General features: G+C 35.5%; 1 protein-coding gene across 5 annotated transcripts in view; it reads left to right on the forward strand.

The window, feature by feature from the left end:
- LOC114336592 (voltage-dependent T-type calcium channel subunit alpha-1G) overlaps positions 1-25,067 on the forward strand; it is a 171,811-nt gene that overhangs the window by 22,951 nt on the left and 123,793 nt on the right. For all 5 annotated transcript variants that reach the window (XR_007700207.1, XM_050658605.1, XM_050658604.1 and 2 more), the window contains exons 4-9: positions 12,008-12,123; positions 13,257-13,485; positions 15,144-15,321; positions 19,447-19,729; positions 21,400-21,492; positions 23,856-24,197. Coding sequence is in view for 4 of the 5 variants with exons in the window: in XM_050658605.1 (XP_050514562.1) it covers positions 12,008-12,123; positions 13,257-13,485; positions 15,144-15,321; positions 19,447-19,729; positions 21,400-21,492; positions 23,856-24,197 (1,241 nt within the window). In the remaining variant the exon portion in view is untranslated. The remainder of the gene's footprint in view (positions 1-12,007; positions 12,124-13,256; positions 13,486-15,143; positions 15,322-19,446; positions 19,730-21,399; positions 21,493-23,855; positions 24,198-25,067) is intronic.

A 25,067-nucleotide genomic window follows, 5' to 3' on the forward strand; every position in this document is an offset into this window, starting at 1 on the left:
ATGGATTGTTCATTGTGTGGAATCATTCCCTGTTGTGTGGGTCCAATCTCTGATGTTTCGGAGCCAGGATTTTTTCTTTCTTCCTATACCCCTTTTACCTTCGATTTTGCCTTCTAATATTACCTGAAGCTGCTCAAATTCCCTATGGCGCATTATGTGTCCTAGATATGACGTCTTTCTAATTTTGATTGTATTGACCAGCTGAGGACGTGTGTTCATTATTTCCAGTACTTCTTCATTTGTAGTTTTGCTGGTCCAGCTTATTCTTAGCATTCGGCGGTACATCCACATTTCGAATGAATTCAGTTTCTTGACGTCATTCTGTTTTAATGTCCAGGTCTCACAGCCATATAGCAATAGAGACCACACGTAACACTTTAGTGTTCTCAGTCTTATTGTGACTGATAGCTTGGGGTTACAGAGCATTTTACTCATGTTCATGAAGCCAAATCTTGCTATTTCAATGCGTCTTCTAATTTCTTTTGAGTGGTCTAGCTGACTGTTTAGCTCTCTACCCAGGTATATGAAGCTCTTGGAACTCTGAAGGATGATACCATTGATTTGTATGTTGAGTGCAATTTGTTCATGGGGATTCTTGTGGAATACCATGATTTTGGTTTTGGAAAGATTAATATCCAAGCCCAGTCTGTGACTTTCTTCTGATAGTATATTCATCAATATTTTTAGTTGCTCTTTTGTTTCCGCTAATACTACGGTGTCATCGGCATATCTTACATTGGTAATGATAATTCCATTGACTCTGACACCTTCAGGGCGATCTTCAAGAGAAGCTCTGATGATATGTTCGGCATAGACGTTAAATAGTAGAGGGGAGAGAATGCACCCTTGACGCACTCCTCGTTCTATGTTTACATAATTGGTATTTCCGTTGTCTGTTCGAACACATCCTGTGTGGTTTCAGTATGTATTGGTTAGTATAGCTATGTCGTGTCCGTCCAGCCCTACTTCTTTTAGCACCTCAATCAATTTTTCGTGTCTAATGCGGTCGAAGGCCTTTCTATAATCAACAAAGCACACATACAGCTGTTTTTGAACCTCGAAATACCTTTCTGCCATTAGTGTCAATCCCATAATTGCTTCTCTGGTGCCTGTACCTTTTCTAAAACCATATTGAGAACGACTCAGGTATTCTTCACACTTATTGTGAATGCGGTTATAAATTACTCGCAGAAAAATCTTAGCGGCATGACTCATTCGGGATACAGTTCGATGGTCTTCACATTTCCTTGCTTTTTGTTTTTTAGGAAGAGCTACATGTGTGGATGTTAGCCAGTCATGTGGTAGAGTGTCATGTTCATATATAATGTGAAAGAGATAGGTTAATTTCCTGACAGCATCGTCACTTAGGTGTTTAAAATGTTTGGCTGTTGTTAGATCTTCGCCAGGTGCCTTGTTGTTCTTTGCGTCTTTTATTGCTCGCATAACTTCTTCGGTTAGAATATTTCGTTTTCCATCTGTACAATAAATATATTATACACGGCTCACTAAAATAATTAGTTACGCCCCTGTACTACTGATTACTTAAAATTCAAGTAGTATTTATGTAACCTTTCTGGAAACTCCAGGTTATTGTTGAGACTCGCATTTGAACCCCTCGCCGGGGCAGATCGTCAAAAGCTTCCTAACGAGAATCATCTCTAATCTATCGACGCTCCCGCTATTCGTAAAAAGGCCGCATTTTACCGGCTTTTTTTGCTATCGTTTTATACCGCTCAGATAATTCAATCTGCTCAGTATTATCGACGATGATTTATTTAGCGTATTAGTGAGTGCCTTACAAATGAACCAAATGGATTATGGAATTCAATCAGAGCTCTGATGTGACACGTCATCAAGGAATAAAACTGTAAGTACTCTACATGTATGTGAACATAACTTATTAGTCGTGATACTGTATGCATTTTGAACCATATACCTCTCGTAGCAAATATTCTTTGTGCCATTTATGCAGATAATACTTTAAATTACATATGAAAAATCGTTATCTACTCTTAACCAGCTTACCTATGGGAATATACTCTATAACCGTACAATAAGTATAGGTTACTATTGTTAAGGATACTTTACGTATTGCCTAAACATTTCTGTTCCATCGAGCCGTATCATATTAATTATTTATTAATTAAATCCTCAAGGTCCTTCGTATTTGCATATTTTGATAATCTCTATTCTGAGAATAACGGTTTTTCATTTATAGTGTCTTTCTGTTGCATTTGGAAATTTCCAAGCCACGCCGCCCCGGCACAAAAATAAAATATTCCTCTCTTTCTGCACTCAAATTCTCAGTATTTAACCCAGCACGTCTCTACAATAGCTGGTAGGTTGTTAAGCCCGGTCTACACGTGCAATTTCAGAAACTACTTGCTTTGTTCAAATAAAGGAGTCGTTTTGTTTGTATGAAAAAATATTTGCATATATTACATTATTTTATTTTCGTAAATATATTTTTCTGTTTATAGTATACAAAAAGTGTACTCATTTCTTGGCTGATAGTACGGGTGTTATAATTTTAACATTGTTTGTTCAACCTTTTGATTTAAATTAAATTTATAATTTTGAATCCGATTAAGCCTGGTTCACAGGTTACAAAAATTATTAAAAATAATTTTGTTTTCTTGCATAAATTGTAAGTTTTTGCTACATTTAGCTTCGCTTAAGCTCATTTTACACTTCTAGAAAACTATAGAAAATAAATAATTGTTTTTTCCTTCAATTTAATTAATTTAAATACTTGTTAAGGGTGTCTCACACTTGCTGAAAAATACCCATTTTGGAAAATTGCATATATTTTGAAATTTTATAGTTTTGCATTTCATATACTAATCTGCGCTCATACAGGGTGATACTATTAAGCCAATCTCACACTATTAAACGTGTAATATATAATATATTGTACATATTCTCTCATTTTCGCATCGATTTATAGGTTTAGACATTTGCAAATAATCTATCTAATCTCACATTCTCGCAACATGGCTGACCGATCAAAATATAACCGACAGAGGCTCACCGCAAAACTTGATATAACCAAGTTGGCTGATTCGGTTCCCACAACTCTTAATTCTCTAAACAAATATAAAATTCGTGAAATAATTTCACAACTCAAACATTCTTACGGACTTTTCCGCGATGCTCAAAATGTGCTGGAGACGATCCCCGAGGAACCTACCCCCTCTACTGATTCCTCTGTGGTTTTTGATAAATATTTGGATACAATTTCTCTATTGGAAGAAAGGTTAGAGGTCATTGAAAGTTCTAATGTGACTGCTACCCCCTCCCTCCAATTTGACCCTAATTCTTCTCTAACCTCACAGTCTATGGCTAGGCAACGAACAGTAAACCTCCCTCGTATTCAGTTAAAACCATTTAGTGGCTTAGTTACTGAATACAATTCATTCATTGAGACCTTTGATACAATAATAGGATCTGATACTACATTAAGTGATCTGGAAAAACTCATTTACCTCAAAAGTTTTCTAACTTCCGAGCCTTTGACGCTTCTCGAGCATATCCCACTCACAGGTGACAATTACAAAATAGCCCGGGATAACCTGACACAAAGGTACGCCAACTCTAAATCGCTTATCAAAACTCTCATCTCTCAAATTCTTGATGCGCCTCCTATTTCTGGAAACGCAAATCACTCACAATTAAGAAATTTTCATACGGTCATGTCAAATAATTTCAAGGCCCTATTGAACTTGAATAGGCCCCCTTCAGATCTCTTGCATTTACTTCTCATACATATCGCTACTCAGAAACTCGACGCACCTACCATTAGGGCTCTTGAGTTCCAATCCGGTGGTAGCCAAGCTACCCCTGATTTTGTCCATTTTCTAGGGGAAATCGAGACACGCGTTGTTCATCTTGAGAATATTCAATCTCAATCAAAACCAAAATCGACTACTACTTCCAGACACTCTTTACACCTAGCCTCAGACACTTCTACCAGTAACCTTTCGCCTCGCTTAGGTCCTAAGAAATGTTCCTATTGCAACGACTCTCACTCGATCTACTCTTGTCCTCAGTTCAAGCAGTTGAATTCTAAAGAACGTTTTAGTTTTGTCAAACAAAATAAATTTTGTATTAATTGTCTTGGGTCTCACATGCTCGATCAGTGTAAATCCAAATTCTCTTGCATAGTTTGTAAATCTCGTCATCACACGTTGCTCCATTTCGACAAAACGGGTCATAGTAACCCTTCCGCGGCTGTTGGCCAACACAACTCAAATAATCATAATAAAACCGCTATCTCAAATAACTCCCATACACAGGGTAATTCACAACAGGGGCCCTCACATGTTAGAGCTCCTGAAACGGAAGTTAATCTTCAAAATTCGACTCCACATTCAATGGCTCTATCTGCAGCCTCGCTTGATAATCATTTGGTGTTATTAAGCACACTCCAGGTCTATCTTGTCGCTCCTAGCGGCAAGAGGGTCTTCGCAAAGGCACTTTTAGACTCGGCCTCACAGGTTTCATTTATTAGTGCTGACCTCGTAAAGGAACTGTCACTCACCACTAGAGATGGAAAATTACGGATCAATGGAATTAACTCCACCTCATCCTCGTCTCAATCTATTGTAGATACAACAATTTTCGCTGTCGCTAACGACGTTCCTTTTGACATCTCGTGCTCTGTACTCCCAAAGATAACAAATCCGCTTCCTCAAATTTCTATTTCGGCGAGCAAACTAAACATACCCTCAGAGATACCATTAGGTGATCCGATGTTCCATGTAACATCCCCAATTGGTATCCTGCTCGGTGCAGACCTGTATAACGATATCATTCAACCTGAAATAATTCGTTTGGGAAAAGGTCTTCCCGTTCTTCAACGCACTCTACTCGGGTACACGATATCAGGGTCAGTTCCAGACTTTGCTCTTAAGTCGAAAAATACTAAAAAGGCTTTGGAATTTTATTCAAACTCTCTCGTTACTTGTTGTTCTCATAACACTCCTTCCGCCGTAAATGAGCCGGTAGTGTCCAACGAGGAACTATCCGATCATTTACAAAAATTCTGGGAGCTGGAAGAAGCCGCTCCTCAGAACACCGATCTCATTAATGATCACCCCGCTGAAATTAATTTTGTAAAACATGTTAATGTTCTCCCCAATGGACGATATGAGTCCACACTCAATCTCAAACTCCCTATCGAAGATATAGACATGGGAAATTCGTTTCTCTCGGCAAAAAGACGTTTTCTCAGTCTCGAGAAACGTTTTCAACTCAACCCTGATTTATTGGAAAAATATCAGGACATTATATCGGAATATCTCAATAACGGACAAATAATTCAAGTGCCGTTAAAAATGCTAAATGACTCAGGTAAACCTAATTACTTTCTCCCTCACTTTCCCGTTTTCAAATCCAACTCTACTACTTCCACTCGTATAGTTTTCGATCCAAACAATAAATCGTCTACGGGAATCTCCCTCAGTGACGTCATAGACAAAGGTTATGTCGTCCAACATGAACTTTTTGACATTCTCGCTAAGTTTCGTCAGTTTAAATTCGCACTAGTAGGCGACATCAAGGCTATGTTCCTACAAATCGCCATTTGTCCCACTGAAACATTTCTGTTAAATTTTCTCTTTAGGGACAATATTCAGCAGCCTTTACGGTGCTATCAATTTCAAAGATTACCCTTCGGGCTCCCAAGTAGCCCATTTATCGCTCAAAGAGTTATCAAGCACATCGCTGACAACAACAAACATACCCACGAACTTGCTACTAGTGTTCTGCAAGAATCTATCTATATGGATGACCTGATCAGCGGTGCTGACAGTCTTCATGAATTAAGTTGTCTTTTCGAACAATTAACTTCTTTGCTAGAAACCCATGGTTTCCTCCTCCACAAGTGGAACTGCAGTTCTTCAGAATTTCTGTCTCAACACAATTTAAATCCCGTCTCTGAAGTCAGTCTTAACTTCACGGGATCTGATAAAGTCTTAGGCATATTCTGGGATTCAGAACGCGACCACTTTTCGTTTAAAACTCCTATCTTCAAATTGGCTAATGTTGTTACTAAACGTACTATTCTCTCCTACATTGCTACTTTGTATGACCCGCTAGGATGGTTATCCCCTGTCCTTGTGAACGCTAAGCTCTTGATACAGGAAATATGGTCCCAGAAACTGGACTGGGATCAACCCATTGACTCACCCATCATTATGAAAAATTGGCAAAACCTCTTATCGACATTCAAAACTATAGAAGAGGTCAAGGTACCTCGATGCTTACTTTTACAAAAGAAAGTTGTTGATGTTCAATTAATTATTTTCACCGACGCATCGGAAAAAATATACAGCACTTGTGTGTATCTCAAAGCGACATACTCAGACTTTTCTGTATCGTCGCGGCTTATCGCTTCTAAAAACAAAATTTCTCCGCTAAAAAATAAACTCACCATCCCCAAATTGGAACTTTGTGGAATAGTGTTGGGAGTCACTCTGGCTCATAGACTTTTTCACATCTTCAAGAAAAATTTGAGTATATCTTCATCTCATCTCTTTGCTGACTCTACAATTGCCTTGTCTTGGATACTTTCTAAAAAACACATTTGGAACATTTTTGTACAAAACAGAATTCAAAAGGTCAATTCCTTGTTGGAAACTTTTCCTTGTGATTTCCATTTCGTCAGAAGTCACGAAAACATCGCTGACCCCGCTTCCAGAGGGATAAATGTCTTTGATAATCCCCAGACCACCGAAGACTGGTTATGCGGACCTAGCTTTATTAGAGACAATCCCATCGATTTTTCTCTTCATCAAATTCCTCATTTTCAGGATGATCTTCCTGAATTAAGGAAGTTAGTTGTCTCAAACATAGCAACAAATCACGAACTCAACGACACCTTTGAAAATCTATTCGCTAAATCTTCTTCTTTTCGTAAAATTCAAAGAATTGTCGCTTATCTTTTTAGATTCATCAGTAATATTAAAAAGAAAATAAATAACTCTCCACGAGATACGGATATATTGACGCCACCCGAAATGGAGATCGCTGATCACGCGATCATCAGGTATATCCAAAGTATCTACTTTAAAAAAGAGATTCTTGAATTGAAAAATGCTAAACTCGTGACCAATAAAGCCATTCGTAAACTCAACCCCTTCCTACAACATAATGATGGGCTGATTCGTGTGGGAGGACGTCTCCGACACGCCCCCATATCGTATAATCAAAAACACCCCATTCTACTTCCTTCTAAATGTCGAGTTGTAGAACTAATCTTGACTCAAGCTCATCATAAGTTATTACATTCAGGCGCGCAAACAGTACTTTCGTATGTCAAAATGAAGTACTGGCCAATTGACGGATTAAGACAGATTAAACGCTTAATTCGTAAGTGTGTAAACTGTTTCCGATTCATGACACCCAATTCTGTTCAACAGATGGCAGATATGCATCCCGATCGTGTACTCCCCACTAGACCCTTCCAAGTCGTCTCAGTGGACTATGGGGGGTTCTTCTTAATTAAGTCCTCACATTTGAGGAAGGCACCGCTTTACAAAGCATACGTAGCCTATTTCATTTGCATGAGCACTAAATGTGTTCATATCGAACTCGTCACAGGATTAAGCGCAGAAGCCTATATTCTTACTCTGAAAAGGTTTATTGCCAGAAGATCCACGCCCAGTATTATTTGGAGCGACAATGCCACAAATTTCCATGGGGCAAAAAATGAAATGCGCGAATTCTATGATTTTTTCTTAAATCAAAATAATTCGGAACAGATTAAGGAATTCTGTACTCAAAACTCCATAACTTTCAAGATGGGTGTTCCCCGCAACCCCCATCAATTCGGCCTCCATGAGGTAGGAATAAAGAGTGTGAAGTATCACCTCTATCGAATTATAGGAAATTCCCACTTCACCTTTGAAGTGTTTAACACAGTATTATGCCAAATCGAGGCTATTCTAAATTCGAGACCCATCACTAGGATGTCGTCTGACGCCAATGACTTCGCTTTCCTATCTCCAGCTCACTTCTTAGTTCAAAGAAGTTTAACCGCGCCCCCTGAACCAAGTGTTTCAGAGATACCTGAAAATAGGTTGAATCTTTTTCAGCGTATTAGTAAAATTCAACAGCAATTTTGGAAATTGTGGAAAAAAGACTATCTTTGCCTCCTGCAGCAAAGAAATAAATGGACCGACCCTACTGACCCTGTCAAGATCGGGGATTTGGTTCTGTTGAAGGAGGATGGTACTCCTCCACTCTTATGGCCAACTGCCAGGGTAATAGATGTATTGCCTGGTAAGGATGGTCTAGTTCGTACTGTCAAGATTCACACTACTCACGGTGATTTTCTTCGTGGTATTACGAAAATCGCTGTGATTCCCCTGGAAGATTAAAATCTATCCCTAGGGGGAAAACTTATCGTTTTCCTCCATTTTATCGTTGTTACCCCTTGTGTATATAAACTCTAATTTCTTCAAACATTTCTTATCGTTGTGCACATCTTTGCCAATCCCCTCTCTTCGAGGTGATATAGGCCATCTCTCTCGCCTGTCGCCCCCGGCAATATGTACAATAAATATATTATACACGGCTCACTAAAATAATTAGTTACGCCCCTGTACTACTGATTACTTAAAATTCAAGTAGTATTTATGTAACCTTTCTGGAAACTCCAGGTTATTGTTGAGACTCGCATTTGAACCCCTCGCCGGGGCAGATCGTCAAAAGCTTCCTAACGAGAATCATCTCTAATCTATCGACGCTCCCGCTATTCGTAAAAAGGCCGCATTTTACCGGCTTTTTTTGCTATCGTTTTATACCGCTCAGATAATTCAATCTGCTCAGTATTATCGACGATGATTTATTTAGCGTATTAGTGAGTGCCTTACAAATGAACCAAATGGATTATGGAATTCAATCAGAGCTCTGATGTGACACGTCATCAAGGAATAAAACTGTAAGTACTCTACATGTATGTGAACATAACTTATTAGTCGTGATACTGTATGCATTTTGAACCATATACCTCTCGTAGCAAATATTCTTTGTGCCATTTATGCAGATAATACTTTAAATTACATATGAAAAATCGTTATCTACTCTTAACCAGCTTACCTATGGGAATATACTCTATAACCGTACAATAAGTATAGGTTACTATTGTTAAGGATACTTTACGTATTGCCTAAACACCATCTGTATCTATTTGTGGGGGTTCTTCTGTTCTCTGGTCACCAAACAAATCTTTAAGATATTGTTCCCATATTTCTTTCTGTTTTTCAGGGTCTAATTCCATTTGGTTTTTCTTGTTTGTTACAATAGATAAATGTTTGGGTTTCCATATTCCAGCGACTTAGACCACACGTCTAAGAGAATTAAATTGCTACGTCTGGTCCGGGATGTGAAACTTGGACAAAATAAATGGAGAATCTTAACAAATTATAAGCGTTCGAGTTGTGGTGTTACTGTCGCATGCTCAGAATCCCGTGGACAGCACACATATGCAACGAACGTGTGCTGAAGACCATGCACAAAGAGCGAGAATTATAATGAGAGGACCTAAATATCGTTTACTCCGGTTGATCATTCGACCAAAAATCGCAACGCAAAATCAAAGGAAAACGATGGATTGGAAAAAAACAACTGTCCTGGCTGCGTAACATTTGACAATGGACAGGTCGAACGGTCGAGAATTTGTTTCATATAGCTGCCGACCGAGAAACATTTCATCAGCTGGTTAATACGATAGCCAACGCTTGAAAACAAGCACGGCACACAAAGAAGAAGATATAGATACATATGTTTCGCTATACCCTAACTCGTCAGTATCTGGGCAGGTACGAATTCATAAGCAAACGGTTCAACAAAATTAATGTGTCATCAAACTGCACACTGATTCGCAACTGAATTATGCTGATTAGATGAAAAGCTATTTAAATTAAAATTACAAAAAAATAAAAAAATATTGGAATAAAATTTGATTAAAAAAATATTGGTTTGTCATAGTTTATTATATTTATCAAATTCTCATACAACACAATTATGTACACCGTTTTTTTAAACAGCATGCTCGATAAATGTGTCAGATGCTTTGATGTGTTTTCTGAAGGCAAACATAAACGATTTCTTTTTCATCCATAAAATAGAGCATAAATCTATTTTTACGTAAACAAGCTAGTCGTGAGTAAGTTGATTAAAATTTTTAAATTACTGATTTGTATATACACTGTTTGTAAATAACAGGTCCTGTAGTTTTTTTCCTAAAAATTAGCTTTAGCTGTAGAAATCTAAAGATTAACTTTACGAAAAATGAATCATTATTATACATTAAACCAGATTTTTTTTTAATTAGCTAATGCCTCGACAACTAATGGCCATTGGCATGGTAGGTACGGTGAACTTTTGCAGTTAGGTACCTAGTGTCATGTGTAGTGTATGTGTTGAGTAAGTGTCTTGTTACTTTGCAAAGTCGACGTCGTTGTCTTTGCACAGAGACGCTAATTTTGTATCCGAACGTCTGCGGTCCCTCCGGTGAGTACCGATCCCACGAGGTCGGAAACTATTTTCATTTATTAATTTATAATAAACGAAAAATTCCTGACCCTGGTGAGATTCGAACTCAAGACCATTTGGACCTTTCGATCCAAAGGTAGGCGCTCTTACCACTGAGCCACAGAGGGGGTTTAAATCAGATTTATTTATTAATTTTTATAATAAACTAGCTGATCCTTAGAATTAAATGATGTGTCAAAGTTGTTCTTCTTCTTTCTCGTAATCCTTAGTGGCCGTCAGGGCGTCGGATGTGTAAAATCGCGCGTGTTTATAAGTTACCATGGCAACATCAACAGTTTAAAATATTGACCTGACCTGACAGGAGTACGTACGTTATAACGTCAAATAAATAAAATATGAATAAAATATTATTAACAAATACAAAAGCTTTATTCGAATATTTGAAAATCTTAAAGGGGTGATACACACGCGAGTAAGTACGCGAATTTATGGCTCGATGACCTTTTTCGCGCGTGTATCACAGCAAGTACGCGTACTTTAAGTCCGCCGAGTAAGTACGCCGTCGATCCAACAAGTTTGAAATCTTACTCGTAACCCGTACGTGTATCACTGCTACGAGCCGCGAGCCTCGAGCCATCATGTTATTGCGTTTAAAGTTACACTTATATTTTCACTAATTAAGCAAATTGCCTAGAGATAATTCAATCGTTTATTGTTGAAAGGAGACAAGTTACATTTTATAAGTTTTGAGAAAACCGTAAAACACTATTTTAAGCTATACTAAATTATTTTTGATTATTTGTTTTTGAGTAAACCTAATTATTTATAGGCTGTTTTATCCTCCTGATAAAAATATTACCCTCTTATCTATGATATTTTGTTTGTTACCCACACTTTTCGATTTCGTCTTTTTTTATTAGTATTACAAATATATAACACGATAGGATACGATACGAAGTATATAATACGATAAAATTCCTAAATAGCAAAAACCACCGACGGCGACCGCGATCTTTAAAACCACGTACTTTAAGTCTGCCGTGCATCACCGACGGACGGTGGCAAGCCGAGTAAGTCCGCGATCTTTAAACCCGCGTACTTAAAGTTTGCGTGTGTATCACGCGCTTTAATCTTTTAAAGTAATGCGAAAAGTACAGTTGGTATTGTTTGAAATATTTAGTACTTCCGTTTTTTAAATCAGAGGAAATGCTGTTCAAATTAATACTGCCGACCTTCTCGGAAGCCAAAGAGGTTGTACTTATATTAATGGTACTTCCAATAATGTTTGAAACGTTCTTCTTATTGGTAATACTCTCTTCAACGTAACCAGTCGCCACAACTGCCGATTTCCTTCCTTCTTTTCGTTGGATTATTTGATCTATTGCCATACTACTGTTCGCCATAATTGTAGATATTTTTCTCATTTAGTTGTAAATTCAACAGCGACCAGACAAACAAATATTTTAATTGTGAGCTTGTGTATACAATTTTTCTTAACTAAGATATACATGGTTTGAAAGAGTTTCGATGATAGTTATTCTACTAAATTGTTTCACTTTAGGAATGTACCAACCTTGTTCTGACAAAGATCCATGTACAACAAACAAATGTTTAATATTACAGGTAAGTTCTCTTATTATTTATTTGAGAACGTAGCCGCAAAATTTAGGGCCAATGCTTTTTAAATGCATTCAATTTTCTCGAATCCTGGGAAAACTAATACGTATTTTCGAAAAATTTAAACGCAGAATGAAGGATTACATTATTACCAAGGGCCTAAAGTCCCTGAAAACTTCTATAATATTTATTTTAATAAGTTACAGGGGTGAAAATAAAGAAAACAAAATTCATGGTTATATCAAAGAAAAATATTAGAAACATCAATCTACACGTAAATAATAAGACGATAGAACGAGTTCAGAATTATAACTATTTAGGGACAAACATTAGTGAAACAAACGATTATACCAAAGAAATCAGAATTAGAATAGAAAATGCTAGAAGTGCATTCACTAATATGAAACAAATATTATGTAGTAGACCTCAGCCTAAATCTTAGAAAGCGAGTACTAAAATGTTATGTATTTTCTGTTCTTTTGTATAGTGTGGAGACATGGATTCTTAATAAACAATGTCTCAATAGATTGGAAGCATTTGAAATGTGGACATATCGAAGAATGCTGAGAATCTCCTGGAGAGACAGAATAACCAATGAGGAAGTACTAACAAGAATACAGAAGAGCAGGGAGATACTGGATTCCATCAAAATAAGAAAACTTCAATATTTGGGTCATATAATACTTGGTGACAGATATGAACTCCTAAAATTAATTATGCAGGGAAAGATTCAAGGAAGGCGCAGCATAGGTAGGAGAAAAATGTCCTGGCTGATAAATCTCCGAGAATGGTTTGGATGCAGCTCAACTGAACTCTTTCGGGCTGTAGTGTCAAAAGTTAGAATAGCAATGATGATTGCCAACCTTCGTCGCGGAGATGGCACGTAAAGAAGAAGGGGTAAAAATAAAAGAGAAAATTTACTGTAATTTTTAATTTCAAATATCTCATTCTAAAGAAACTTTTTGTTTATTCTAAAAGACTTTCAGCCCTCGGTAATAATGTGATCTTTCATTCTGCGTTTAAATTTTTCAAAAATATTTTATTAGTTTTGTCAGGATTCGAAAAAAAAATGAATACATTTAAAATGCATTAGTCCGCGCCTACACTCTTAACTAATCACACAAAATTTACATTTTTAGAGATTCGATGAATTTATCTTCGCCTTCTTTTCTCTTGAAATGACTATTAAAATGATCGCCATGGGAGTGTATGGACCTGGTTCATATTTAGCTGATTCCTGGAACCGTCTGGACTTGTTCATTGTTATTGCTGGAGCTGTTGAGTATGGTTTGCCAAATTTTATTAATTTTTCAGCTATAAGGACTATAAGAGTATTGAGACCTCTTCGTGCTATTAACAGGATACCAAGTAAGTAAATTAAGAATACACATAATTAGTGTTGCCCAAAATCGGTCTTGGCCTTACAGTCTTGTTCTTGTTCTTGCGTTCTCGCATGACCAAGACCAAGACCGCCTAATTTTAGCAATATCAAGACTAAGACTAACCGAGCAAGATTTGAGCAAATACAAGACTAAGCCTGCGAGATTCTTGCGTCTTGCAGTTAGGAGTGAGTGTCGTTTTAGGAAGTATGGTAGTTCGGGTATATGCTTAGAGACTCTATGAGACGCAAAAAAATATCTAACAAAAATTTGTAAAATTGGACTTATGCGCATTACGAACAATACCATAAACATATATAGCGAATCAAAATATCCACTAAAAGAACACTTGACACATTTGACACGTACTCAGAAGTCATAATTACAATGTAAAATAAAATATTTTTCCACCTACCTCTGCCGAAAGTATACTTTTCCGGACCTGATTGTAGGGAGCAAAGTTGTACTTTTCCTCCCTAGGGAGGAAAAGTAAAAGTGACGTAACGGTATTTCATTCATGAAATATAACTTATTGACGCCCTGTACAATATCTATTTTCTATTACGTAAGTATCTATACATTTTAATGTTTATTTAAAAACACTCTGTATTTTGCAGAATGGTAAAAAACAGTAAATTGTTATTCTAATTTAACAATGTTTACATTAATAATTTGACTTATATTTGACAGTTGACAGTTATATTGTACCTACTTGTTAGTTTTAGTTCTAATACATTTTGTTGGTTAGTTACATAAATAAATTAAGTAAAAATGAAAAAATTACTTGTTATTTGAGGAAGGTGGAAAAACCATATGTATAACATGGGAGTAAAGTGCCTTTTCCTCCCTTGAATGATTACTGCCCTCCGCTACGCGTCGGGCAGTAAACTTCATTCTCGGGAGGAAAAGTAGCACTTTCCTCCCTTGTTATACAAATAGCTATTGTACATGCTTTCCCAGCAGACGACTTCTTCAGAAATTAGTTGTCCAGATTTTGAGAATAGCCGCCTTCTAATCATAAATTAATCATCTTGCGTTGCGACACCGATACTAATGCATATCGTATCGAAATTTTTTAAAAATATGTCACCTTAGCTGATAAAAAATATAATAAGGTTAGCATACCTACTCCCACTCAATAATTAATTTTTCTTTCAATGATAATTAGTTAGTAGGGATCTAAATACCACAAATTTTATCGGCCAAAGACTAAACATCGTTTCTGCGGAGTCTGCAATAAGATCATTCGGTAAAATTCGCTGAAAGAGTTCTAGTATGAGTAATGAGAGTTGAAGTCATATATCTAAAAGACCTTAAAGCAAATTTGATGAGTTTTTCGAAATAATTCATGCATCCCAAATTGCTTTGTGTAAATTGTTGCAACACAGAAAGGTTCAAACCGCACAGTGTCAGTCGTTTAGACATTTATTAATTTGGTTCGTCTTTGCTATGGCTATGTTAATTCAAGCTTAAAATGTATCTACTCTGTTAAGTAACTGCGAGAAGTGCAACTCTCTTGCTGCAAGACCAAGACCAAGACCAGGTGTATTGGTGCAAGACCAAGACCAAGACTGTCTCGTCTTGTTTTTGCATTTGAGCAACACTTCTTAACAGTAAAATAACTAACGGTGATTTTTTATATTTCAGGTATGAGGATATTAGTAATGCTACTTTTAGATACTTTACCTATGTTAGGAAACGTTCTATTGTTATGCTTTTTTGTATTCTTTATTTTTGGAATAATTGGAGTCCAATTGTGGCAAGGGATTTTGAGACAGCGGTGTGTTCTAAATCGTGTCGAGTTCCCTACTGTTGATTTCCCTGAGTAAGTATATAACAAAAATAAGCGCAAAAACAGACGAACCACTCTGCAGAGCTACTCTGTGGATCCACAAAGTGGCTTAAACAAGCGATTTTGTAGCCTCAATGATTTTGTAATGGACGCCACAATGGCTGGCCACTTTCGCCGATCCTCGCCACTGTGGCGTCCATTACAAAATCATTGGGGCTACAAAATCGCCTGTTTAAGCCACTTTGTGGGTCCACAGAGTAGCGCTGCAGGGTGGTTCGTCTGTTCGACCGCTAAACGCCGTAAAAATGAGTGACGCACACAATATTACAGCTACAAAAGAGCTGATATAAATATTACGTGGCGCAAAAATGTGTTTTCATTTTAATCAAAAATAAAATTCTAGTTTTATTTTGAAAGATTTTTCTATAATACATATTTGCTAATTTTGAAGTAAATTGCGCCACAAAAGTGTAACTTTGATACAGTTTGTATTTTGAAGCTCTTTTGATGCATCCCAGTGTCTGAGGCATCCAAGGTCAAATAAGATGACTGAAGATACACACACAACCAAACTATATGAACCACTTATATATCACCATGTATTTCAAAGTACATATTATTTAATTCTTTTGAAAAAAAACTTGATATTGTTGCGAAGAATAAAGGTTTTTATTGAAAATAAACAAATCTATAAGACAACCAGATAGTACAGCTCGGTACGATATAGGTTATTTGCTTGAGTTGCAAATTGAACAAAAAAACTAACTTTTGCGTCCAAAAACGAAAATATGCGTCATATGGAGTTGTAGAACTTGCAACGGGGAAAGATTATTGGTCTGGTGGACCAAGTAATGTTCTCAGATGGACATAGCTGTAGAGCTAGACGTAACACAGGGCGTTCTGTCCAAAAGCTATGCTAGGTAACAGGACAAGGAAAGCTCAAAAATAAAGCAAGGGTAAGTCGCCAAAAAGTAATAGCGGCTCACTACGATCGTTTAATTGTCCATTCAGCTGGAACACGCCCAACCATTTCTCACGTGCAGCTCCAAAGATAGCTTTTGGAACCTACAGGTGTAACTCTTTCAGTTGAAACGATAAGAAGAAGAAATTGTGCCAAGAAGTATACAGCAGGAGACAGTTATGGGTTCCCGAGTTATCCAGGCAGCAAAAAATTGATCGCCTAATGGTGTCTTCACCACCAAAGCTGGAAGATTGGAAATTGACCAAATGTGCTATTTTCAGAAAAATTTTGTGTAAAATCAGATGACCCACAAAATCGTGTACTTAGAGGTCAAGGAAGACAAGCAAGAACGAAAACTGTCTGATCTGTTTACAAATATAGAAGAGGAAGTATAATGTTCTGGAGAGGAATTGTGATCCGTAAAAAAACTCCTTTAATTTTCATCCAATCAACTTTAACTGCTCACCGGTATGTTAATAACCTGTAGTTAGGCTCAGGAGAGGTGCAACAGGAGAAAATTTCATTTTTTTACATGATAATGGACCTCCACATACAATTAGCATTAGAGTGACTAGAGACATCATTGAAGCAGAAGGTATCCCTTGTTTGGAGTGGCCTGCTTGCTCACCCGAGCTTAACGCTATAGAGAATTTGTGGGATATGCTTAAAAGAAAAATTAGAGCTCGCCAGAATAATCCACAAAACACCTCACGACTAGTACAAGCTGCTCTTGAAGGATGGAGCAACCTATCACAACAAAATGTTGATAATTTGATTAGGAGCGTGCCCTCGCAAACTGAAGCTTGCATAAGGACTAGAAGTGATAACACTGACTACCAAAAAAAACAAAAAAAAAATAAAAACAACTTAAACATTATTCGTTTTACATTCAAATTTTTTATGCTATTGACTTTAAAACAACTAATTTCAATTTGTTTGTTAAATACTTTATTGTTTTATTTAATTGTTATGTATTTGTTATTAAATTGCTTATTGTTATTAAATTCGCACGAAATAATAAGAAATATCAGGTGATTCTATATAAGTTTGGTTGTGTGTATATTATAGGATTTAGTAAGCTTGAAAACCCGTTTTTTCTCATAGGAAATGGATTTAATCATATTTATGAGGCCTATAACTCAACTATTCGATAAAAAAGGGTTCAAGGCAGGTTTTGTTTATATTCGATTCAGAGTTGGACTACCATCTCCATATAGTAACTATTTCAGCATCCTTATGCATCATCAGTGAAGATTATGCAGTCACAACTCTGAAGGGAATACAAACATTCTGCCTCTTTTAAAGCAAACCATCGCGATGCGATGAACCCGCCTTTTGAGACGCAATACAGCGACATCTCTCGTATTACGAGGAAAACGAAAAGCCCTAGATACAAAGTTTACTACTTTTTAAACAATTAGAATAATTGAAATAAAAATATAATAAACAATATTTTAAATCCAAGACTTTTCGTTAATAAACTGCTTTCTGGCTGCATCCCATATCTCCGGATTTTACAATATATAATCACATAGAGACGACGAAATAGGAGAAAGCAAATAGAGGACACTTAGGCCACGCATTTACCTTCTCTTCGTCTAGGAAAAGGACCGAAAGACAGTTTCTAAATACTCACAAATTGAGTAAAAATGAAAAAGATAAAAAAGGGTTCAAGGCAGGTTTTGTTTATATTCGATTCAGAGTTGGACTACCATCTCCATATAGTAACTATTTCAGCATCCTTATGCATCATCAAGAGGCAGAATGTTTGTATTCCCTTCAGAGTTGTGACTGCATAATCTTCACTGATGATGCATAAGGATGCTGAAATAGTTACTATATGGAGATGGTAGTCCAACTCTGAATCGAATATAAACAAAACCTGCCTTGAACCCTTTTTTATCTTTTTCATTTTTACTCAATTTGTGAGTATTTAGAAACTGTCTTTCGGTCCTTTTCCTAGACGAAGAGAAGGTAAATGCGTGGCCTAAGTGTCCTCTATTTGCTTTCTCCTATTTCGTCGTCTCTATGTGATTATATATTGTAAAATCCGGAGATATGGGATGCAGCCAGAAAGCAGTTTATTAACGAAAAGTCTTGGATTTAAAATATTGTTTATTATATTTTTATTTCAATTATTCTAATTGTTTAAAAAGTAGTAAACTTTGTATCTAGGGCTTTTCGTTTTCCTCAACTATTCGAATTTTCCCAGATATTAGCCATACACTGTTAGACACATCTAGAGTCCTCCAACAAACGCTCAGTTATTGCCGCAATGCGTAGGTTGAAATTTTGCGTAATTATCGAAAAACCAAAATTTTCAAAGCTCAATTTTTCCACCATCCCCATACATACGTTTCTGTCTCTCCAGACGTCTTCAGTTGAGCCACATTATTTTTATAATTCTGATTAAATAGGCAGTTTGGTTTCATTTCGATTCAGAAGTGTTCATGTAGCCTCACTGAAGACGTCTGGAGAGACAGAAACGTACGTATGGGGATCGTACATCACCTCTGCACCGAATTGAAACATAACTGTTTTTTTTAAATTATCATTTTACTCATATATTTTGAGTACACGGAATATATTTTCGTTGGAATTTTTCCTAGACGAATAGATGAAATGTGACTGCATATTGTAGAGTCCCTTTCGTCTCCTTTATTCGTCGTCTCCTTGCCTTATAAATTGTTAAAGGCAGAGATTAGTGATATTACCAGAAATTGGTTCCAAAAAAATTTTCAGATTTATTGTTTAGATCTGGGACTGATCATTTATTTTATAATTAAATCATCATAAAATATATCCCTATCATTAAATTTAATGTTTTTTTTTCGATTTTTTGTACTAAATGGGACTGATCGAAGTTTTCTATTCAAGAAAATCTTAAACTAGCGGAAGCATTTTTGGTAAAGGTTCTGAATATCTCGGAAAATGTGAAAAGTTTTGATGAACGCATTTGCTTATATGCCATGAAGCAATGGTTGCTTAAACAACTCTGCATTTTCAAATACTTAAATAAGGGATAACTTTAACGTAATAAAAGCATTTTGCTAAAATTGTGAATTGTGGGTCAGGCCACTGTTGCTCTGAGCGACGTGTTTTTACAAGTTTTTATATGATACATGTTTTTTTTTGTAATTTTTAATAAATGTTTAATCCTGTTTGTTTCCTAATATTTATAATTACTTTTGTTACAGAGATTTAATCTATTTCTACAAACCTGTTGATTCCGACTACATTTGTAGCAAAAGCCACAATTCGGGAATGCACTTCTGCGCAAATTTACCAAACTATAAAAACGGTAATATTGCATGCACTTTGACTTACGAAGAAAAAAACTATCCCCAATATAGCGATAACGATTCCTACTGTGTTAATTGGAATCAGTATTATACCCTGTGTTCAGACAAAAACCACAATCCCTTTCAGGACACTATATCTTTTGATAATATAGGATTAGCATGGATTGCAATATTTTTAGTAAGTAGTAAAAATATATTAGGAGGTAGTATGCTTTGAAAATTTTGAAATTTTAGATTTTTTATTATTTTTAATAAAGTGTCAATTTGAAAAGTTACCACCCCCTATAATTTGGTCCCTAGAGAAAATCTAAAAATATGCAAAAACACGTCAAATTTATTTGTAGACCAGTTTTCAACTAAATTACATCAACCCTCTAACGGGGGCGGACACAACCAGGCGCGGATACAGAAGGGGGTCAACGGGGCTATTGTATTTAGTCTATAAGCATTTTTCTATTATTTATTAGATTTTTCTGCCAACTCTTATTTTTAAACGATGAGTAAGTAAGTCTGGACCCCCTATTATGAATTTCTAGATCCGTGCCTGGACACAACCCCCAAAATCTTTAATGGAAAGGGGGCTTGAGTGACACCTCATTTTGAAGGTCATTCAATTACCTTTTAAAAGATACCACATACCTTATATGTATTCATTTTTAGTACTTTTGGAAAAATCTTGGCCTCAATACTCTAAAAAATTTTGGAGTTCTGAACTCGATACTTAATATCTTTACGGTTTTACTTGATTTTTCCAAAAAATTCTTCAGAAAAATACTCTAAATACTCCAACACCCAAAAAAATTCAATTTGGAGTCCAATACTCCAAAAAAAATTTTGGAGTTCTAAACTCGATACTTTTAATATCTGTACGGTTTCACATGGTTTTTCCAAAAGTACTGAAACGAAATATAATATATGTGGTATTTTTGAAAGGGTAATCGAACGATTTTTAAAATGAAGTATCAATCAACCCCCCTTTCCATTAAAGATTTTGGGGGTTGTGTCCGCCCTGCTAGAGGGTTAATGTAATTTAGTTGAAAACTGGTCTACAAAATGTCCCCCTCACAAATAAATTTGACGTGTTTTTGTGAACCAAATTATAGGGGGTGGCAACTTTTCAAATTGACACCCTATATCTTGAAGAATACTTACAGAAAATTTCAGATTGGTTGAAGAAATATTACCGGTGACACAGCATGTTGAATATTCGACTTGCTTTTGCAGCTTCTTAGCGCGCTTGGGCGTAGTGAGAAACGTTCAACAGCTGGTCCCCTTCTCATTTGTCGAATATTCGGCGATTCAAAAATATATTCCGTTGTGCATCACTTTATGACTTGACAGACACAAGGAAGACGAATGAGTATTTAAAATAAAACGTTTAGCAATGCTATGTCTCAATATTTTTGCATTCGCTCTTATTTCTTCCACTATTACCTTCGGTAATATTCTTCATTCAATATTTTTTCGATTAATATTTGCATTTCTTTTTGCATGCAATTTCCTCCATATTTAAACATCAATACCTCAATTTCTTTCATTGAGTTCCATTTTTTCCAACAGTTTTTCATTGTATCTTCCTATTTTTGGCTTAAATTTTTTTTTGTTCGTTTTCGTTGTTGAGTGTACTCACTTGCAGCATTTTCTGATCCCAGTTGCAGCATTCTTAGTCGTAATTTACTTCGCTCATCTAAATCTTTTCTACATTCGTCATCGAACCATGTTTTCTTATTTTTTTTTTTTAATTTCTTTTCTATTGTTTTTGGCTGATTTTATAGAATCATTGAATTTTTCTTTTTTTTTAATAAATCGTATAAATTGTCGAAAACTCTTCACTCTTTTTAATTTTAGGTAATTTCATTGGAAGGTTGGACAGAAATAATGTACTACATCCAGGACGGACATAGTTTCTGGGATTGGATTTATTTCGTATTACTTATAGTGGTACGTATGATTTATTCCGTCAATACTCACAGATGATTTAATTTATTAAACACAACATTAAAATTAACAACCAATGTGATAACAAACAAACTGAATAATTATAACATTGGCAAAAGAAAAACAAAATTTTAGATCGGGAAGAACCGGTATATTTGTATTTCCTGGACCTTAAGAAGGCATTTAACAGTGTCAATTAAACACATAGTAACATTAAAGGACGTTATCCATTTATTGGACGCAAGAGAGGTAGCTTTGGGAGTAATTATTAAAACCATCGAAAATATCTACCAGAACAACACAATAAAAATAAAAGTAGAAGAAGAACTAACTGACCAAATTGAAACTGGCAGTGGGATAAGACAGGGAGATTCCCTGAGACCTCTATTGGTCAAATTGATCATGGATGAATTGTTAAAAAAAATAAGAACTAAAAAAGGGTACCAAATGTGAGAAAAACAACTTAAAACATTCTGCTATGCAGGCGATGCAATACTAATTTCTCAAAGTGAAGATGATTTACAACGTATGCTGCACCAATTCAACATAATCGCCAGAAAATGTAACATGTTAATTTCCTCAAAAAATACAAAATGCATGGTTATAACAACAAATCTACTAAGATGTAAATTAGAGCTAGAGGGTCGAATCAGATAATAGAACAAGTGATTGAGTTTAAATATCTAGGCATCACACTAACTTGCTACGGAAAGCTCGAAACAGAAGTGGAGGATAAAGTGAATAGAGCAAACGGAAATGAAAGGAAGAATTTACACAAAAGGCATCAGACCAACAATGACATACGCGGAAGAAATACAACCTGATACAGAGAGAAATAATTACACTTTTATAAAAAAGAACTTTTTATAATAAAACGTTTTCATTATTTATAGGACCCAATATAAACGTGTAAACTATTTTGTTGTTTTAATTTCTGTCATAAAAGAATTTTTGTAATCGACTATTTTGGAGGCATATTTTCTCTAGCGGATTTAAACTCATATAAACCAAAGAAAATATTTAAAATGGTATATATAACTTTTATAATAATATACTTAATATATATTATAATAATAATATAATAATTAACTGATAAAATATGAACTTTAAGTATATTAACTTTTATACTGATCCACTATCAATTTGTTATTATCGATTTGTTGACGTACTTTAAAATGGAATCTAAATGTAATTGCATTAGCCATATTTTTAAAATAGTTTGAAATTAAAAAAATCGATTTATCCATAATGAAAAACTGGAACGAACATGTAAACCGAATGGAACTATATAGATTAGCGAACATCTGTAAAAACAACAAGCCGTATAGCATAAGACCCGTTGAAAGGCCGCCGAAAAGGTGGAAAGACAATGTACAGTCAACAACAACTGAAACTGAATAAGAGGTAGACAAACAGGAGTAATCATAGTTGCACGAAGAAAGAAGATTTATTCATATAATAGCAGTTAGATATTGCATTGTTAGCAAGTTCTGAGCTATTCTGAAAATTTCAGGTGCCTAGGTAGCCTAGAACTCTGTTTAAAATGGATTACAAAATTTGCGGAGACAGTGACAAAGACAAAGGCAAGTAGTATATACAACGCTTTAAAAAGAAAGTTAGAAACAGCAGAGATGAAAACTCTTCGAAAAATCGATGGTAAGAGACTATGGACAGAACTAGAAGTACAGATATAAGAGGAAGATTCATTAATAACTAATAATTTTATTAATAACTCAGTAAGAAACAGAAAAGTAGAATGGAGCGACGAACGACCACATAAGCCGAATGACAACAAATAGAGTAGTAAGGACAGCGAGAGGCGGTTCCTCAATAGGAAGACGATCACTGGGAAGACAAGAAAACGATGGAACGACAACTTACTGGAGGCACAAAGGGAAGAACAAGAAGAATATTCACGAGCACGTATTTAAGAGTTGCAGCTATGTGTCCTAATCTGAGGCGTGATATAGAGCTTGATTTTGTTGCTTCGATGGCCAGAAGTTCCAGGGAAGGAGAGAAGATTTTATTTCTATTAATTTGGTGTTATTTGAGTGGTTTTGCCAATTATTGCGCAATAAAAACTAAATCTAAATTTACTCCTTACATTCCACTGACGCGGCTGTATTGGCTATTAAGAATACATTATCTAGACTATCTGCCTTTTCTTTACCATCTATTCCAACGTGTGACAGTACAAAGGAACTCCACAAATGATTTAGGTATACATATACGTTGTAAAATTAATTTAATCTGCTATAGTATTGGATGAGAAAGATAAATCTGAGACATTTACGATAATATCGTTAAATAATAAGTTCTAGAGAGCTAGAGAGTATAATTTTATAGTGTAATTCTTTATTTTTTAGATTGGATCATTCTTTATGATAAACTTGTGCCTTGTCGTCATTGCCACTCAATTTTCTGAAACAAAGAAGCGGGAAATGGAGCGAATGCGGCTAGAAAGAGCGAGATTTCAAAGTAGTAGTACCCTAGCATCATCTACGAATAATAGCGAACCTTCTAGCTGCTATGCTGAAATTATTAAATACATCGCTCACTTATGGCGAAGATCTAAACGAAAGGTTTTAATAAAAATTAGGTTTTACATTTTGAGGAGGAATCAGAGGAGTCAGTTGATAGCTGGTGATACTATTCGATTGAACTATGGTAAACAGCACCATCCCAACTGCTCCAAACTTACGTTAATTGTGAGTATAAACACTCATCATTATTAAAAAGCGGAATATATGCAACACAACATTAACAAAATATGCGCATATATATGCATTACTTTTACTACAAATATGCAAATATTTTTTCTAAATTTGTCTAAATATGCAAATGCATATTAAAAATACTCAAAAATAAAACAATATATTAAATATAAACATTTAGGTTTAAAAAATTCAACCTACATTTATGTTTAATACATATTTATTTTTCACATAAAAACAAATGAAATGACACACAAAAACTGATATTTTAATTAAATTAAGAATCTAAATTATAGTATGAATTTATAATCAAATATTTTTCAAAATTTTCAACTAGCAACTTTTGTCTTCTATCACTAAAAACGTCCTCTCTATGTCCGTCTTTATAGAAGTAAAAGCGAATTTGTCGAATAAAAACACTTTTTCCAGAAAAATTTCTTTTGTGGGACATGATGCTTTTCTTTGTCAGTTCCTCATTTAAAGAATGAAATGTGAAAATGAATGTAACTTACGATTTTGGAACAGGCCTTGCAAAATACTTTGTCTCCACTTAGCTTTAACTCGGGAAAACACTTTATCCAAGCACTTTTTTGAATGGTAGACATATTTAAATTTAATATATACCAATCACTTCAAAAACACTAAATACAATACAACGTTTACTTTAAACAAATGTTGGCTGGAAACTGACAAAATAAATATTAGACCCTTAAAAGCAGGTAGGTACCTACGACTTGCTACGCTAATAAAATAATATTTTTCTGGGAACACCCATAATTGTTAAATTCAGGTAGTAATGGGAAAGTCCAGATAGATAATAATGAGCGATAGATAGATAAATAACGAGCTCGCTCATATCGAAGT

The sequence above is a fragment of the Diabrotica virgifera genome, chromosome 8, assembly GCF_917563875.1.
Source record: "Diabrotica virgifera virgifera chromosome 8, PGI_DIABVI_V3a".
Classification (NCBI taxonomy): domain Eukaryota; kingdom Metazoa; phylum Arthropoda; class Insecta; order Coleoptera; family Chrysomelidae; genus Diabrotica; species Diabrotica virgifera.